The 19,539-nt window shown below is 55.0% G+C and overlaps 1 protein-coding gene across 1 annotated transcript; it reads right to left on the reverse strand.

Moving 5' to 3' along the window:
• Nucleotides 1-11,186: 11,186 nt before the first annotated feature.
• LOC113187585 (ficolin-1-like) lies at nucleotides 11,187-18,183 on the reverse strand. Its single transcript, XM_026395469.2, has 9 exons — nucleotides 18,087-18,183; nucleotides 16,842-16,955; nucleotides 15,562-15,615; nucleotides 15,231-15,266; nucleotides 14,447-14,479; nucleotides 13,964-14,091; nucleotides 13,405-13,534; nucleotides 12,528-12,662; nucleotides 11,187-11,690 (listed from the first exon to the last, which is right to left on the reverse strand). Exons 1-9 carry the CDS (start codon nucleotides 18,166-18,168, stop codon nucleotides 11,443-11,445), a joined length of 960 nt encoding a protein of 319 aa, XP_026251254.1. The 5' UTR covers nucleotides 18,169-18,183; the 3' UTR covers nucleotides 11,187-11,442.
• Between the last annotated feature and the right edge of the window lie 1,356 nt (nucleotides 18,184-19,539).

Here is a 19,539-nt window from a genome sequence, read left to right on the forward strand (position 1 = left end):
CTGCTCTTGAGGCTGATTGGCTGGGTCGCATGGGCAGAGCCAAAAAAAGTCACCCAATGAGCAGCTCCGTGGTCTGAAAGGGCGGGGAAACAGCCCAATGAACATCACCGCAGAGGAGCCAATCAGTTGGCAGCTAGAAGTTTGCTGGGGCCGCTGTGAGCCAATCATCAGCTGGCAGCTGAAAGTTTGCTGGCAGCTGGAAGTTTGCTGGGGCCCCTTCGGCTGTGGCTCTCAACAATTAGACCATGGAAACATGGAGATTTAAATACATATATCAAATTATGTAGAGACATTAATGAGCAAGGGCAAGTCGTGGCAGCTGCAGTACAACAGGCTTTAGATGCCAGGCCGAAAACATGCTACAATTGCGAACAAACAGGACATTTTAAAAGGAGTTGCCCCATAGGAGGAGGGTTTAACAAAACTGGATATGATCAAAGGGGTAGAATACCGGGTATTTGCCCATGATGCCATAGAGGGAGACATTGGGCTAATGAATGCCATTCTCAAACCACCATAGAGGGTACTCCCTTATCAAAAAATGGACAAGGACCAGGTGTTTACCCACGATATCGTGGAGAAAAGCATCAGGCTCCATTGCCAAAAAACGGACTGGGGGGCCCAATGCTCCAGGGCCCACGACCACAAATATACGGGGGCACTGGAGGAACCCAGAAACACCATGGAGGAACCCAGCAACACCATCAGGGTAGTGCCCAGGACACATTATCCATCAGATCTCTCATCAGACAAACCAGAAGGAGCACAGGGTTGGACATCTGCGCCTCCGCCAGAGCAGTACTAACTCCAGAGATGGGAGTTCAAATCATTCCCACAGGAGTAAAAGGACCTCTTCCCCAAGGAACAGTAGGCTTATTATTGGGACACAGTTCTTCTACACTAAAAGGACTTATGATAAGTCCTGGGATAATTGATCCCGATTATGAAGGTGAAATAAAAATTATAGCCAGTTCTCCAAGGGGTATATCAGTAATCTCACCAGGAGATAGAATAGAACAGTTATTAATAATACCCAGCCTGCATGATAAATTTTCCAGTCGTATTGTAGAAAGAGGTTCCAGGGGATTAGGCTCCACAGGTGTAGATTGGGCTATGCTGTCTTTAAATTTAGATTCTCACCCAATGCTAAAACTAAATATTCAAGGACATGAATTTAATGGGCTACTGGATACAGGTGCAGACCTTAGCATCATCTCTCGTCAAGAATCGCCAAAACATTGGCCATTACAACAGGCTACTCAAACGCTTCAAGGCCTAGGAGTGGCAACTAATCCCCATAGAACGGTAATGGTATTAGATTGGAAGGATCCTGAAGGACGTGAAGGAACTATACAGCCATATGTATTGGATCATCTTCCTGTAAATTTAGGGGGACGAGATGTCCTAGATCAATTAGGTTTGACATTAACAAATAACATCAATCCTAATGCGCCCACTACTAGGGCTATACAAGGTTTTAGGAAAGAAAAAAGATTAGGAGAACAAGAATAAGGTATAGCAGCACCAATTCAAATAGATCAAGGAACAGACAGACATGGATTGGGTTTTCAGGAGGGGTCACTGAGACAATAAAAATTACTTGGAAATCAGAAAGACCAGTGTGGGTTCCTCAGTGGCCCCTGACTAAAGAAAAGATACAAGTTGCCCATGACCCGGTCAAACAACAATTAGCGGAAGGACATTTACAACCTTCTGTATCTCCCCATAATACTCCCATTTTTGTCATCAAAAAGAAATCTGGTAAATGGAGATTATTACAAGATTTAAGAGCCATTACTAATGAGATGGTTATTACGGGACCTGCTCAATCGGGGATTCCTCAATTGACTGCTTTGCCAAAAACCTGGTATGTTTTAGCTATAGATATTAAAGATTGTTTTTTTCAATTCCAATTCATCCTGAGGATAGTCCACGTTTTGCATTTGCTATTCCTGCACTGAATCATGAAGGTCCTGATCAGAGATATGAATGGAAAGTACTCCCTCAAGGTATGGCTAACAGCCCAACTATGTGTAAAATTTATGTTAACAAAGCAATCCAGCCACTTAGAAATCAAAATCCTGAACTACAAATATTTCACTATATGGATGATGTATTATTGGCACATAAAGATAAAAACACATTGCTAGAATGTTATGCCACACTTACAAATTTATTAAAAAATTATAATCTAGAGATAGCAATAAAGTACAATTAAATCTTCCAATTAATAATTTAGGAGTTCTATTATCCTCAACCATGGTCCGTCCACCAAAAATTCAAATACGAGTAGATCAACTCAAATCACTTAATGACTTTCAAAAGTTATTAGGAGACATAAATTGGATAAGGCCTTATCTAGGCATACCAACAGGAGAGTTGGGACCTTTATTTATATCCTAAAAGGTCCATCAGATCCAAATTCACCCCGCATGTTAACGCCTGAAGTAAGAAAGGCATTAAAAATTACTGAAACATATATGGAAAATATGCATTTGGATAGAATTGATATAAGTTTGCCTTTATTATTTATTGTACTACCAACAAAAAATATTCCTACAGGAGTATTTTGGCAAGAAGGTCCATTATTGTGGATACATTTATCTTATTCTCCTAACACTATTCTTACTAAGTATCCTGAGGCTGTAGGACAATTAATACTCAAAGGAATAAGAGCAGCAAAGGGAGTGTTTGGAATTTCTCCCAATAAAATTATTACTCCATATACTATGGACCAAATTGATGAGTTAGCTAATGAGTTAAATACTTGGGCAATAATCATGTGTAAATCTAATGTTTCATTTGATAACCACTTACCATCTAATCCTTTGTTGTCTTTTTGGTCTTCGCATCCTGTAGTTTTTCCAAAAATGACAAGAAAAACACCTATCATGAATGCTACAAATATATTCACTGATGGGTCAAATAATGGTACAGCAGCAATAGTTACACCTGATCAAACTTTTACATTTTTAGTACCCAAACAATCAGCTCAAAAGGTAGAGCTTAATGCAGTATTACAAGCTTTTGTGAAGTTTAAAGATTCTGTATTTAATTTATTTTCTGATAGTCAGTATATAGTTAATGCTATAGTATCCCTTGAAGATGCTGGTAGGATTTCCCCTTCCTCTACTGTTTTCTCTTTGTTTTCCACTATACAAAGTCTAATCTGGGACGTAAAAGATCCATTCTTTATAGGACGTATCAGGGCACATACAGGATTGCCTGGAGCCCTTAGTTTGGGCAATGATTTAGCAGATAAATCTATACATGACATACATATTTTCTCCACAATAGAAGAAGCTATAAATTTTCATAAAAGGTTCCATGTCAATGCTAATACTTTGCAAAAGCGTTTTAAAATAACTAAGGAACAAGCCAGACAAATAATAAAACAATGTCAAAATTGTGTGACCTTTTTACCACAAGTTAATCTTGGAGTCAATCCTAGAGGACTGATACCTAACCATATTTGGCAGATGGACGTCACACACTTGCCACAATTTGGAAAATCAAAATATTTGCATGTTACACTTGATACTTCTTCCGGATTTTTGATGGGCTTCCTTCATGCCAGAGAAAAAACTAAAGATATTATAGCTCATTGCTTACAAAATTTTGCCACTGTGGGCATTCCAAAACAGTTAAAAACCTAATGCCCCTCGTTATACTTCTACTTCTTTTAAACAATTTTGCTCATCATTTGGCATTACTCATATAACAGGAATCCCATACAATCCACAGGGACAAGGCATAGTTGAAAGAGCTCATCAAACTATTAAAATGTTCTTATTAAAGCACAAAGAGGGAATTGGAAAGGGGTATATATCCCCCAAAGATAAACTTAAAATAACCCTTTTTACTCTAAACTTTTTAAATTTTGATTCATCAGGGCTTAGTGCTACAGAAAGGCATATGTGTCCAAAAAATGTACATAAGCCCAAGGTACTTTGGAAGGATATTCTAACAGGACAATGGAAAGGGCCTGACCCAGTGATTGTCTGGAGTCAGGGTTCTGTTTGTGTGTTTCCACAGGGAGAACAGCAGCTGATTTGGATTCCAGAGAGACTAACAAAGCGATTTCTACAGACCAAAAAGAAGATGACTTGGCTCAAATCCATAACAGCTGATATCCAGAGCTCCAACTTGGCTATTCTTACATCTGCAACAGTGGTTCTCCCACACTTGGAGGCTAATGAATAATGAACACCATTAAAGCCTATTTCAAATATAAAAAACCTTGGGGCTTGCTTGTGGGAATACCTTCAGACCCATATGCAAGTTACAGGAAAAAGGATGGGATATCAAAAAAGAGTCAAACCCAGGTGGTAACCAGAATGCCTTTTTCAATATCTATTATATTATTGCCTTTCCCACATCATAAAGTTCTATTTTATTTTTGAGCTCATACAGACCTAGGTTAATGTTTTTCTGATCAGTTCTATTTTTTGACTGTGGAAATTTTTAAACATTGCAATGGAGATTTCACCTGTGTAAAGCTACAAGGCCTTTACTATTATCTTATGTGTTGTATGTTATGTGTGCACACTTGTGTTTTGTGTTGTATGTCTGTATGTGCATATGTCCATATATCATATATGAGGAGCGCTCATGAAAATATGGATCTGAATTCTTTTTTTATTCACGTGATTTGAATGGTTTGGTTTGAATTGGGTAAACAGCTGTTGAGGATTGTTTTAATATGTGAACAAATAGGGAGGTTGGCAGATCTGTTTGTTTACTTTCACCTTTCCTTTTCATTATATTTAATAATTCTGTTCAGGATAATGTAAATTGTTCAGAAAATTGTTTCCTTAGTACCTGTTGAAATGTTACATAATTTTTTTAGCCATCATTGCCAGAATTCCTATCTTCATCCCAGTGCTGGTGAAGACAAAGATAAAACCAAACTACAGCTTCTTCGATAGTTATCACAACAAACTGTATAAACTGATGCATCAATGAATAATAACTCAACAAGTGATGCTCAATCAAGGAGTCAATTTACTTTGGGAGGAAATGGACATATTGATAGATTCCTTTGCTTTGAACTGCTTGCAGAACTTGCCTGGACTATATATCACTTGTATGCATTGTGAACTGTTTGTTGGTGCAGCGAATTGTGGTAATGCTGGAGTATCTTTGCTGATGGTGTCACCGGTGGTACAATTTTTCAAAGGAGCCATCAATTGGCTTACTGTCGTGGCATTTCTGTATCCTCCTCCCTTCTGCTAGTGATGGTCTGGAATTTGGGGGCCAACAGAGGTGAGGCAGAAAACCTCAACCCCCCACTGGCACCAGGGCCAAATTTGGGGGCCAAGAGAGGTGAGGCAAAGAACCTCACCCCCCCACTGGCACCAAGGCTAAATTTGGGGGCCAACAGAGGTGAGGCAAGAACCTCACCCCCCAACACGGGTGCATAGGCCTATCCACAAGTATGGCTGTATGCTGGACCAGTAGTCAGTGACGGGTATGATCCAATTGCAATGGTACCAACCTAAGATAGGAGGCTGACGCCTTGAGGTCAGCTCATCCGATGACAGGTAAGGACCCTATGTAGTACTGGACAACCTAAGACAGGCACCGTCCCTAAGCCACATGTTTGGTGCTTGATTGAACGGAGGGGGGAGATGCTGGGAGCCGTGGCCGAGTGGGAGTGACGCATGGCATTTTTGGTTGGGGGGTGATGCCAGCGGGCCATTGGGATGGTGATGGTTGTGTTGAAATGTGTGTTCGGTTGGATGCTGGACCCCCTGCTGTCCGCCTCGGCCTGCTACTTTGGAGCTCTCCCAGGACTCCTGGAGAGTTCCCATTGGTTGGGGGGGGGTGCGGTGGGAGGGATTTCCGGAGGAGGGATTTCCTGTTGGTGTGGCTGCGTGCATGGTGTTCGCAGGAGTTTTGGAAATGGAGTTTGTTCCTGCTGGAGTGGCTTGTGGTTTTGTGCGCAGCCGGACTGCGGCAATCCTGCCACTCAGGACTCCCACGATGATTTCTGGGAACACCCACAGGAGGCCCAGCAGAGCACCACACCATCTGCAGGTGCCTGAAGTTGGGTGTCACAGTGGGTCAACTGAGAGGAGCCTCAGTGGCCCCAGTCACTGGCCGCAGAGAAGAAAACCTCCAACCTGGGTCCCCATCCTCGAGGTCAGGGAAGGCACACTGCTGGGTGTCACTGGCTCTTTCCCATTAAAAATGGCACGAGTTAGTGAGCAGGGAAAGATGCGGATGCACCACAGCTCACTGGTTCCTGGAGCATCCTCCCGGGGCCCAGGGTGTGGATCGTGCCCGGCAGGAGCTCCTGCTCTCACCAGGGGTGAGACATTCCCGTGGCATCAGGGAGGCCCCAGGAGCGGGACTCTAGGGGGCACAGCACTGGGCTCAGCAGGGGACCTGTTCTCTGAATGCCGGGGAGGCAGATCCCCTAGTCACATCCTCCCTGCCCTCGGGCCAGCGGGCCTCCAGACAGTGGCTCAGAGGGCAAGGCCACCTTCCTGCAGGCTCTCAGATGGCATCTCTGGGGAAGGACAGGACTCCCCAGGCCTGCTCTCTTCACGCTAGGAGCGTCCTGGCCACGTTGCCTTCTGTGAAAGGTGTCCTTGCCGCAACTGTGAGGCAGAGAGGGCGCTGTGCGTTCTTGTCAACCTCTGTCCTCCCGAGGACGCGGGACAGCCACAGTTCTGAATGCCTTGTGGTTAGCTGGGGCCGCACCCTGGAGAGTCGATGAGGGAGGCCCACAGAGGCCAGGCCAGGGGTCTTCCAGGACTGGCCCAGAACCTCCCGCACCACGTTGGGGGGAACGCTGGCCCCTGCCAAGCTGCATGCAGTGTGGGGTGGGGTCTGTGGTTTTAGCAGCTGGCAGCCCTCAGGCCAACTCCTGCCGGTACCCCAGGAGCCACCCTGGTGTCCTGGCCTGGCAGCCCCATGGCAGGTTGGAGGGCAGAGGTTCGAGTCTGACAAAAGCGTTGCCTCTGATCACACGTCGGTGGTGGCTGGAACGTCCAGGTGGCTCAAGGGGAGGGCTTGGAAAGCAATTTGAAAGTGTGGGTTCGTTTTTCTGGGTCCTCTGACGAGATGTTACCAGGAGAAGGAGAGCCCCGTGGTTGTCAGGGAGAGAAAGGACAAAGGGATTAAAGAGTCGGGAGGCTGACCGGCGGCCGGCCGTGGAGAAGGCCTGACATCTGCGCAGAGCGGCCTGCGGGCGCCTCGAGGCGCCTCATTTATTTTTCTTTAAGTGTCTTAGTCTGAGTTAAAATCCGTCCTGCCAGACCAGGGAAGTCGCCTGAGCTGACAGGCAGACGACGGGGTCAGGTGAACTAGTGGGACCTCAGGAAGACAGGCGAGGGAGCACGTGGAGGTGGAGCTGGGGCCTGCCCCTGCAGGGAGCCCTGCTCTGCTCACTGCCACCTGGACCTGGGCGGGAATGAGCTGCGGTGGCCTCCCACCCCGGCTGCCAAGGTGGCTTGCGAAGGGCGAGGGAGATGCCGCTCAGGCGAGGGCAGAGCTGGGAGCTCCCCACACCCTCTGGGCTCCCGGCCAGCGATGCCTCCTACCCTGTCCTTGAGCTGCACTTGAGCTTCTCTGGTTGTCATTGTCACCATGACTAGTCAGCCTGAGGCATATGGGTGGGGGGCGGCTCATGAGCCATTCCTGGAGCTGGCCCGAGGCTGGGCGCCCCACCGCCCACCACAAGATGTGGTGAAAGTCCCAGGCAGGAAGCCAGCAGGACCAGGAACCATCTGAAATGCCTTCTGTCCAAGGTGGCACGCAGGGCCCCAGAGTGCTGGGTCTTCAGTGGCGAGAAGTGCTCTATGATGAAATCAGGGTTGAAATGCAGGTCATCAAATCCCAGCGCTCGGCTCCATCCCCCACAGACCCAGACTCCGTGTCCCAGCGGCTCCCGACAGACCCATGTCCATTCAGCTGCATTTGGAGACCTTCAGGCCTAGCCCGCCACTGCCACCTTAAGATGCCACAGGATGGTGTGGCCAGGGCAGCTGCTCCCAGCCCTGCAGACCTTCCTCTTCCCAGGGCAGCTGTGCCGTCATGACAGCTGACCTTGACCTTGACCTTGGGAGTGCTCTGAGACTCAAGGTTCCTGGGCTTGCAGCTAGGACACAGGAGTCAAGAACAGAACCACATCAGCAGGCGCAGCCCTGACTGCCCGTCCTACGTCTGGGCACTTGGCCATCCTCCCATCACTAAGTGGGCAGAACAGAGAAGCCGTGGGCCTGCACACAGGGGGCTGCCTCTGCTGACCCTGTGGCCTGGCCTTTTCTGGAGGCTGTGCCCGTGGGGCTCGAAGGAAGCTCTTTACCCTGACTCCCTCGACCCGCTGTTCCCAGCCCAGCCATCTGCTCTACCAGGAGCTGCACTGTGGCGGCTGGGGTGGGGCTCATCGCTGGACCACGGGCACCCTGCGGGCCACACAGCTCCCTGGATTGGGCACACGTGTGACTCCAAACTTGACTGCCCATCAGAGCCACCTGGGAGACCAAAAATGCTGTCATGGGCCCTCCTCGGTCCTGGGAAACCCAGCTGTCAGGGGAAATAGCTGGAATCTGATGTTTTAGACAACTTTCTGGGGACTCTGATGGTGAGCCATGGTGAGAACCACATGTCAGCATGTCCAGCAGGCAGAGTGGTGGCCAGGCCTTCTCCCACCCCCCAGCCGCAGGTCCAGGGCCCCTGCTATTCCTCAGAGTCCAGGGAGGAAGATGCAACATGAGGAAGGTCACGTATGAAAGGTGGCAGTGTTGGTCACCCGACTCTCTGCGGAGCAGACCTTCTGGGAATCAGTGTTTAGAAGTGTAAGAATCTAGTCTAGAAATGCAATGAACCCCACGTCTCTCAGATTCCAAAGCAGGCTATAAAGCACCAAGGTTTACAAGTCCAGTCGTAAGACTCAGTCAATTAGTCAGCTCTATATTTCAGTCGGACGTATGAGACCTTTTTGATAATAGGCCAGATTCCTTATGCATTATAAGATTATGAAATACCCAGCCCATCTAGACTCCTAAATATAAAAGCTGTAATTCTGTGGCCTTAATGGGACCTTGCTGTCCCTGGGGATATGGGGACCTCTCCCTGCAGTCACTGAGTCAGGGACACTGGATGCCAGGGAAAGACTTCTGTGTCACTCCTATCCTTGGATCTGAGCATCTCTGTTTCTTTAAAAATGATTCAGACCATTTTAAAGATGTCCCCGGCAGCTCCTGTGCTGAAGGCTTGGTCAGGGCTGGCTGGATCTGAGGGCTCTGACCCTGGACTCGTCCGGTGTGCAGTCATCCACGGGGGCTGGATGGCCTGCTGCAGGTGGCAGCTTGGGGGAAGCAGGTCACTTCCTGCTGGGCCATCCTCTCCCCAGCCCCTGGCTCTCTGCTCCCTGGCTGCCGTGAGCTGGGCAGCTCCCTCCGCTGTGCCCTTCTGCCAAGATGTCTCAGCCCTGGACCAGCCGACCCAGGCCTGACCTCTGAACCCTGAGCCAGGGGAAGCCGCCTCCTCTCAGGAGTTGGGGCTGCAGCCGGGAAAGCCGAGTCACAGGGGTGTCGAGGGGTGCAGCTGCCTCCTTGCGTTGCGTGGAGAAGTTGAAGGGGTCCCCACAGGCCTGACCCAGTGTCCTCCTGAGTGGCCTTGGGGTTGCTTCAGCTCAGGGCTCCTGTGGGTGCACTCAGTGACACTTCCAGGCCACAGAGGGGAACCGTCTGGGAGCGACGGTGTGTGTCTGCTGCCCTTAACTGCATACCCTGATATTTCCTGATCTAGTGCCTCCACCGTGATGCGACCAGCAGTATAAAAGTCCCCGAGTCCCTACACTGGGCACTGAGGGTCTTTCTGACTCAGGGGCTGCGGAGTGAGGAGCAGCACTTGTTTTGGTTATGAGCGGCGTCTACCCAGTAAGTCATCAGGAGGAGGACCTTTTATAGGAATGTGGGCTGCCGGCTTCAGCAAAGCTTCTGTTCAGACCTCATCCCGTCCTGTGCAGGGTGCTGGGAACCCAGGGCTCGAACGAGGCCTTGCTCTGCCTGGAGGGGCACCCCGCCCTGCTAGGCATGTTTGACTGAGCTTCCAGATAGACCTCTCTCTCTCCCCGAGGAGCCAGCCCTCTCCACCCACCGCAAGTAGCTCCGCACGACCTTGGTGGCTCCTGACCTACAGAACCCCAGGTCACCAGATCCCGCTGTTTGAAGGCACTAACTGCGTGGTGACCCGGGGAGGCGGGGCTGAGAGTCTAGACACAGGCCCGTTCCCCGCGCCCTTCCTTTCCTCTCTGAACGTCTTGGTAAGCAGAGTCCTGGACTTGACCTGGCCACCCCTCCTTCCCCAGCCTTCACCCTTCCTCAGTCCTCTAGAGAAAGTTCTCCCTGGCTGAGACAGGGAGACCCCACCCACCATCTCCCAGGATGTCTGCTCAGGTCAACTGAGTTAGGCCCATGGTCCCAGGAGGAACCGGGCACTGGGCAGGGCAGGCCAGCTCTGGAGATGGCTCCGTCAGCTCCCGGGGCGGGGGGCTGCCATTATCGGACACAGACACTGGGGTCCCTTGGCCCAATGACAATGGAAGGCTCCCACTCAGTCCCGCTCCTTTGATGAGAGCTTCCAAGTTCCCAAGTGTCCTTAAAGGTGAGTGAGGGGCCATGAGTCAAGAGGGGGCTCAGGAGGGAGAGGTGGGGTCACCCCACCAGGGGACAGAGCTTGGCACTGGAGGTGGCAAGCCAGGAATATGCTCTGAAGCTTTGGGACCAGGGAGGTCGTCTGCTGAAAGGGCTGCCTGGCCGCTCCTGACCTTCTGAGCTCCTAGAGCCCCGTTCCGGGGCCCAGAGGTGGGAAGGCCTTGAAGCCCTGCCCCTCGAGAACCAGGAGTCGGCTCTGCAGCCTTCTGGGCACAAGAGCCTCCTCAGATTGGTCTGTCCAGTGAGGTCTGGTGTGGGCTGAAGGGCCAGACCAAGGGCTCCGCAGGCCGTGGGGAGAGGGGAGGCCGTGTGGCCCTGTAGCTGGGACCAGCTGAAGGTTTGTGACTTCGACGCAGACACTGGGGTCCCTTGGCCCCATGACAATGGAAATGAAACCTAGTCAGGCAGGGAAGTGGACACGCAGGCAGGACTTCTGCGGGGACGCCCCTTAGGAAGGGAGACTCCGTTCAGGCGGGTGTCAGGGTGGCTCTCTGGTGAGCGAAGGGGCTGCTTTATTGGTCACGTGTAGGGGCGGGTGGGCTGGTTGGTCAGGGGCACCCAGTGGAGCCCCATGCTAAAGGGGAGTCCGCAGCTGTCCCCAGGGTGCAACAGCACCCGACCTCAGTGGGGCAGAGCCCACTCTGGCTGGGGGCTCAGCCAGGCCCCTGGGTCTGCTGCCTGTCTGTGAGCCACGGGCCTGCGTGAGCTTGCCCTCCCCCTGTGGTCCTGGTCTCACCTCCCCACCTGCTCAGGTGGGAGAGGCCTGTGGGGACTAGGTGGGCCGAACCTTCATCTCCGACATCTGGTAGCTGTAATTGTACCCCTTCCCCGTCTTCCAGTTGACACCATCGGCAAAGGTCTCGTGGTCACCCTTGAGGTAGAGGCCATTTAGGTTGGACAGGTGGCATTGAGAGTGCCACCAGGCTCCATGGTACTTCTCGGCACAGTTGAAAGGGCTGATGTCATTGTCCTGGTCCTTGGTGGAGAAGAACCTGTCGTTGTGATACGTCAGAGAATCACCTGCGTGGGGAAAACGTGGTTCTGTGGTGCTGGAAGCCGCCCTGGGTCCTCCCGGCCCTGCCATCTCGGCCTCCCTCCTGCACCCGCTGCCTGCTCCCCGCAGGGCTGCCCAGGACCATCAGAGCTGTCCCCTCTCCTGTGCCTCTCCCATGGACTTCTCCCCCACCTGCCTGGTGGTCCCAGGGAGGCACAGCACAGCCCCCACGTGGACCCACCCTGCTCCATGCTGGGCAGTGGCACCTCTGGCTCCCACTGGGGGCACTTCACCCACTAAGCCTTACCCCCTGCAGAAGGCAGTCTGCTCCCTGCCCGCGGCCCTCCCAGGGGACTCGGGGGACAGCGAGCAGGCGGAGCAGCTGGACCCAGGCTGCGGGCACGGAGATTCCCCAGGCCATCCAGCACTGGGTCCCGTGCAGCCAAGTCGGCTTCAGGCACAGCCATCTCCAGTGGCCGCAGGGGGCACCATGCACTGGGACCCCTCCAAACAGGTGCTCTGTGGGACATGCCACCCAGAGTCCTGAGGCCAGAGTCCCTTTGGGAAAGGATGTCCCAGGGACATGTTTGGGAAGCAGGGATCCAAGGACCTATGGGAAATGACTGTTCTCTTCTGGGGTTCACCCGTGACGATGGGCAGTCACTCAGGCCCCCTCCCCCTGGAGTGGACATGGACCTGGAGTGTCAGCTGACTGCATCCTAGGCCCCACACTCCATAAGGACATGGGTCTGAGCATCTGCTTTTGCAGGTGGGAAAACCAGGTTGAGTGGTGGCCCTCAGCCGGGTCCTCCCCACTCCCACTCCACTCTCAGCCTCAGCCTGGGCCCCAGGCGGACGCTCACCAGCACTGCCTCCAACAAAGGCTCCCAGGGTGAGCTTGTACTTGTCTGCCTCCCCCGCCACCCTGAACGAGCTGTACTTGGCAAAGACATGGTTGCCCTCAAAGTCCACCAGGTCCACGCGGAGCTCGCTGGTTCCTGTGGGGACGGTCTGGTCTCAGCCCCTAGATCTTTATGCCACCAGTCACGAGAGGTCCCCGTGTGGGGCAATGAGCGGCCAACGGGGGCAGTCAGAGGAAGCTGTCTGGGGCATGTCTGAGGACCCGGGGCCATGGAGGACCTGGAGTGGCCCCTGGCTCCTGGGCAGCCTCCCACCCCCACAGGTGGTGCTGAAAGGCCACGTGGGCCCCGCCCTGGGAGGGGCCTGGACAACCGGGGCACAGGGGCTGTGTGGGCAGGGGCTCCTGCAAGGACCTGGGGCACTTGTGTGGACACTTCGCCATGACCACGGGGCAGAGGGCAGGAGAGAGGGGACTGGCTTCTTCCATTTGGCCACAGGGCAGTCAAGATGTGGATCAGAGCGGGTGGGAGAGCTGTGCTGCTGGGGAGCTGTCGGGCCACTGTCCTGGAGGCCACTGTCCCACAGGAGAGACAGCAGGGGACTCAAAGCCTGTCCCCAACCTCACTGTCCTTGCACCCTATGATCTGGGGTTCTCAGGTGCCAGTGGCCCACAATGGGCAAGTCCCACCCTGTGTCTTGTGTTCTGGGAGACCCCAACAGGGGACACATGTCCTGGAATGTCACAGCTGAGCCCTGCCTGTGACCACACTGGACACCTGGGGTCATGGGGCTCGGTGCTTCTGCCCTGGAAGCCCTGGTCTAGGGGCGGGTCCTTTCTGTCCAGCCCAGGGCCAGCCTCGCCCAGCGCTGCCTGCCTACCCTGGGCGGTCAGGGCCTGGATGTTGTCATTGCCCAGCCAGAACTCCCCCAGCTGACTGCCGAAGCCCTGCTTGTACGCGGCCCAATCCCGATAGAAGTCCACAGAGCCGTCCAGCCTCCTCTGGAAGACCTGCAGAGCAGCAGGGGACTCGAGGGGAGTCCAGGCTGACTGCCACAGCGCAGGGACCCCGGCCTCAAAGGGGAGCAGGGACTGATAGTTCTCAGAGCGTCAGGCTGGAGCCCCGAGCATGCCACAAGGTCTCATTGCAGATAACCCATGATTCAGGAAATGGAGGCTCAGAGAGGGTAGGCAGCAAGCTCAAAGTCACACAGCAGGAGGGTAGTGGAATTCTTGGGATCTCCTCCTATCGCCTGGGCTTTTACCCACAGGGGTCACCTCCCCATCACCTCTCAGTCTCTGTCCTCAGTGAAGGAAGGAGCCGAAAGGCACCAAGGGAAATGGAATCCCACAGGGTCTGTTCTCCCACCAGCTGCAGAGCCTGGCCTCTGAGATTCTTAGGCCACTGCCTCTGCCTGAGGGCCCCAGCGGCCGACTCACAGTCCACCCCCCTCCGTCAGTGTGCATGTCACACAGCACAGTCAGGGGCTGGCAGCTGGACAGGTAGATGGTGTACCAGCCGCTCAGAAAGTGGCCTCGGGTGAGCAGCTCCTTACAGCTCCGAGGTCCTGGGAAGAGAACCAGGGAATCAAGTGGGATGGGTCCAGGAGGGGAGGCAGGGACAGCAGGCAGACTCCTATGCCAGGGACAGAGAAGCCCCCCAGGTTGCCCAGCTGTGCTGCCCTGGCCAGCCTCCTGACTGCCCCTCCAGGACCACCCAGCCTCCTCCCGGAGCCTCCTGGCCCCTGGGGTCCATCGCAAGGTCTTCCCGAGGTGGCCGTGGAGAGGGTTGTCCAGCCACAGCTGCCAGGTGCTCAGGTAATCCAGGGAGTGAAGTGTCCGCTCCATCCTGGGACTGTGGCCGTGGGTCTGCAGCTGGCCCGGGGCTGCTGGGCTCAGGCACAGGGCGGGTGGAGTGGTCACCTGTGGCACATGACTGAGGGTGCCCAGCACCTCCTGTTTGGGGAGAGGGACACTGGCCATTAGTGTGAAGCCACCGTCCCTGTCCCCTTCAGCTCCAGTTGCTCCAGGAACACAGCAGAGTCTTTTCAGGACCGGCCAGTCCAGCCCTGGCCAGTGGTCACTAGATCTTGCTTCTGTGGAGCACGTGGCCCCACCTGCTGCTTTCCTCGGTGGCCTGGTGACAAACACTCTCCCGCTTCAGCCATTTCTTTGGGCCCCCATCAAAGAGCAGGGTGAGCTGGGTCCAGCCCGGTCCATCCTGTCTGCCTACGCTGCACCGACTGTCCTGTCCTCGGGACGGACGGCTGGCTGGGCTGGTGTCCCCAGCATTGGGACTCGGCTCTGTGTCCTCATCGTGCAGTATTTAGTTGTAGACAGAGCACACGACTATGTCTTAGAGTTTTGTATTTCTGCTTTTCCTGATTTTACAATTTTTTAAAAAAATAAGTGAGCATAAACAGAACAAGAGTCGAAAGCTCTCAAACGTTCAAGTTCACACAGCAGCGCCACCTTCGTCTTGCCAATCGCTTAGGCTGACTGTGGCAGACCTGGGTGCTGGCAGCGGGCACTGGGAGGACCAAGCATGTCCGGGCCCCTTCCACCCTTCTGCTCCTTGCTTGGACAAGGGGAATGTGGGTGGAGGCCCTCACCCACCCCCGGGGAGGCCGTGGGGCAGCTGAGGCCCGAGAGCGCTGCCTTTTCCTGCCCTGGACAGAGCCCGCGGGCACCCGGGGCTGAGGCTCACCTCTCTCTCCTGGCATCCCCTTCTCCCCGCGGTCTCCTGGAGACAGGCAGAGCATGAGATGCCGATGCTGGGAGCCCCCAGGCCCACGGAGGGGGGAGTAGCTGCCTGGGCACCGCGCAAGGGCAGGCGATGCTTGGGGAGGTCGGTGAGGTCAGTGGCCAGCTGGGCAGATCCAGCCTCTGGCCCGGGGCAGCTCCCGGTCGTGGTCCTGCAGGGACTGCGGGGCTCAGGTGCTGGTGGGGCAGGGGGCCCTCATCTTGCCTCTACCCCACCCCGTCTTCCAGGCAGACTGAGGTCCTCTCAGCCCCACTCAGCTGGATGACACCGTCACCTTTGGGTCCAGGTGGTCCTGCTTTCCCAGGGGCTCCGGAGGTGCCTCGCTCTCCTGCAGATTCCAAACACACCAGGGAAGGAAGTGCCACCTGCACAGCTCTACCTGAGATGGACGCCCGGGCAACGAGCCTCGACCCTCCCCGCAGCCCAGCCGTCCTCTGGACGGTCAGCTGGGGCTCAGCCTGGCAAAAGCTGGAAGAACACCGGTGAAGCCCACGGTTGCTGACCACGAGCCGGAGCCCCAGACGGGGCCTTCAGCTGGCTCACTGTTGCTCTTAGGGTGCAATCTGGGCCCCACCCTCTGTAGATACCGAACCTGGGGCCACACAGGCCTCACAGAGCTGGACTGTCCAGTGAGGCCTCAGTCCTGGGACAGGAACTGGATCCTCAGAGATCCTCAGACTAGGGGGCCACCACACAGAGAAGGGCAGGCCTCTCCCACAGTGTCCCATGTAGGAGGATGTGGCTCTGTGTCACGCCCCATGCCCTGGACACAGTGGAGATGGTGACAGGATCACACAGCCCTTCCTGGGTGTTCTGACCAGAGGAGCCACATGGCCTCCAGACCAGTGCCACCAGCATGTGTGGGTCCATCTCGGACAGCGGTCACACACAGGGTCTGACTGGGGCTGCCCACTCAGACCTCAGGCCTGGACACTCAGAGACTGCATGGGTCAAGCTTGGTCATCCACGGTGGTCCCGTCCCCACTCAGTGTTGCCAGGCACCTCCCTGAACACCTCCAGGCTTGGGGGGCTCGGCAAGGCAGCTCCCTGCTGAGCTTCCTGGGCCAGGTCGGGGCAGCGAGGCCCCCGCACAGCGTCTGCCCCGTGACAAGGGCTCGGACTGCAGCTTGAAGCTGGGACCCTGCTGTGCCCTGAAGCAGCCCTGGGTTGGCGGCTGCCCCACTCTCACTGGGGTGTGAGCTGAGAAAGGACCCCCGATTTTGTCATCTAAGATGGGCTGAGAAGGAAGTGGACCCTGATCTTCAGGTGGGGACATGGAGGTGCCAGGATCGGGAAGTCTGGCCGAAGCCGAGTAAACCCGGTAAGGATCCCGGCCTGGAAGCCGACCTGCTGAGACCCTCAAACCTCGTGAGGTGCCCGGGGGAGCCCCTCCTGCAGCGTTTTCAGAACCCGGTGGCACCCGGGCAGTCAGCTTCGCCACTCACCCTAGCAGGGGCCAAGGCCAGGGTCGCCCAGCCTGGCACCCAATGTCAGCAGAGCTAGAGTTGGTGCCCCTCTGCCCACACGGCCAGCCACCCACCGGCCGGCACTCACCTCTCTCTCCCTTGGCGCCAGCCTCTCCCTTGGGCCCCGAGAGGCCGGGCAGCCCGGGGCAGCCCCGGAGAATGGTGAGTTTGTCGGAGCCCTCCAGACCCACCAGCTTCACCTCTGCAGGAAAGCACAATGTCGGGCGGGGTCGTCAGCTTGGCCTGAGGTGCCTGGACTCAAGGGCACCTGTCACCTCAGTCTACCCGCTCAGCCGGAGGGCTGGCCTGGAAGAGAGGTCCCCTCCCACGGGGAAGTGGTGTGTCCTCACTCGGGCTGGAGGTGAGGCAGAGGAACTCAGGGACAGCCCAGCTCCCCAGGGCTGTGTGTTATGGGGCTGGTCACAGCCGAGCGCTTGGTTTCCTCAGCACCAAGGAGGATGAGCATAGGGTGTGGCAAGGTCAGAGGGAAGAGCCAAACAGAAGATTGGGCACGCCAGACTCGGGCAGGCTGGGAAACAGTAGATGGTAAGGAGTGATCAGCATTTCTAAGAAACAGAGAGCTGGGTCCAGGGGACATTTTCTCTCCGGACCTCGGGAACTGAGCATGGGTGGGGAGGGGTCTCCTAGGTCCCTGGGGAGGGGGCACATCTGACCCAAGGACACAGAGCACAGCCGGAACCAGAGATAGTTTTCTTTGAAAAATATTGTTGTTGATTAGAAAGCAAGTATGTCCTAGGAGGACATCTGATCCACGGACCAGGGCTGTGCCTGGACATGGCAGTGGCCAGCTAGGCGGTATTCCTTCTGTCCTTCCAGCCTCCTCCCACTGGAGCAGGCTGCAGGCCTCTGTTTGCACTTCCTCCATCACACGCTATGTGTGGAGGAGGCTGCTCTGTCCTCAGGAATGACCTCCCCTGGGGGTAAGAGTGGTGATGGAGGCTCCTGGCCCCCAGCCCTGCCCAGCTCCGACCGGGACCCCTGCTCTCCCTACAGACTCCCTGAGGAAGTGCGGCAGTCCCAGGATGAGGGAGTCTCATTGCAAAGTCCAGGGCCATTGCAAAGTCCAGGGCCCTTCCTGCCGTCTCAGCACCACAGTCAGGCACTCCACAGGCTGCGCCCCCTGGAAGCGGCCTGCCCTCTGCCCCTCGACCTTGGGCCTGCCACTCAGGGTCTCCGTACCTCCAGCACCTGGTCCAAGGAGGAAGTCAAGCTTCAAGTCTTTGTAAGAAGATGTGTGAAGAGGGACACTAGGTAGGTGGGCCATGAGTGGGTGGTCACCCACTTGCAGGACCAGAGAGTGAGTCTGGCTCACCTGGACAGGTGTCTTCAGCCTGGACCGTTGGGTTTTTGATGAACAGCAACAAGACGAGCAGGACAGTGAGCCCTGGGGCCATGGCGACTCTGCTCAGCCCCGGTCCTCCTCTGTGACCTGGCAGAGGCCCCAGGTTTTATAGGCGGGGGCCGCCCTGGCCTGGGCTGGTTTCCCAACTCCCCAGGGCTCACCCACTTCCTACGCGCCTGGGGCTCCCAGCAGGAGTTATGAAATTAGGTCAGAGGATGTGTCCTTCCAGCCAGGTCCCAACTGGAAAGCAAGCTGCCCACCTAATGGGGCTCCCTTCCCCTACAAGGACACCCTGTTCCCAGAGGACTCCCAGGGTCCCCTCTGCTGGAAGGGCCTTGTGGGCAGCTCCAGACGGTTCCACGGTTTGCGCAGGGCTTCCGGGAGAGGAGCAAGCCGCTCTCAGGGCCAGAGCTACTCGACACGCTGGGGTGGAGCTAGCCTCCAGCAGGAGCCAACTCAGGGCTCAGCATGTCCCCAGGCTTCCTGTGTTGGGAGGCATCAGAAGGGACACCTGAGTCCCCCATGCAGTTCAGAGGTGAGGCTTTGGCAGGAGTCACATCAGGTAGTCATTTGGGTGGGGCCCAGGGGTGAGTCTGAGGGCTTTCTAAAAAGATGGAGAGTCCAGACCTGAATGCACGCATGTAGATGCACACACACACTCATACACACACACACACACACTCACAAACATGCACTCCCACACACACACTCACACACACTCACCCCCCCCACACACACTCACATACACACTCACACACACACTCACACACAAACACACTCACAAACACACTCTCACACTCACACACGCACACACTCAAAAACATGCACTCCCACACACACACTCACAAACACACACTCACAAACACACTCACACACACACACACACACACTCACACACCCCCACACACACACTCACAAACATTTACTCACACACACAGAGTCACACATGTCCCTGTCTCTTGCCAAGTGATGCCCAGGGCCAGAAGCAGGCATCAGCAGGGCTGGGCTGTGCCTCAGTGGCACGTTTCAGCCCCGAGTTCCAGCCCAGCATCAAACACACAACTGTCACCAAATGTGCCTCCGGGTCTTGTGCCTCCAGAACAATGCACCAAACAAACCTTTTCCTCTGTGACTCACCCCTCTGTGCTGTTGGGATCCCAGCCACACAAGACGGACGGATGGGTGGCGTTCCAGTTGGGTCAGTGAGGGTTGGGTCAGTGGGATCAGTGACTTCTGCAATGGCCGTCTAGGTGTTGGGGCCACCTGTCCCACTGAGGATGACCAGACAGAACATTAAGAGATTTGCTTGGGGGCACAGACCAGCCCGCCCAGCCCCAGGAGCCACAGAAACCCCACGACATGAGCCAGTTTGGAGGCCTCTCTGCCGTGAGGTTTGCCGGTCACTAAAAGACATCTGGGGGCT

Source organism: Urocitellus parryii, chromosome 4 (genome assembly GCF_045843805.1).
Source record: "Urocitellus parryii isolate mUroPar1 chromosome 4, mUroPar1.hap1, whole genome shotgun sequence".
NCBI lineage: Eukaryota > Metazoa > Chordata > Mammalia > Rodentia > Sciuridae > Urocitellus > Urocitellus parryii.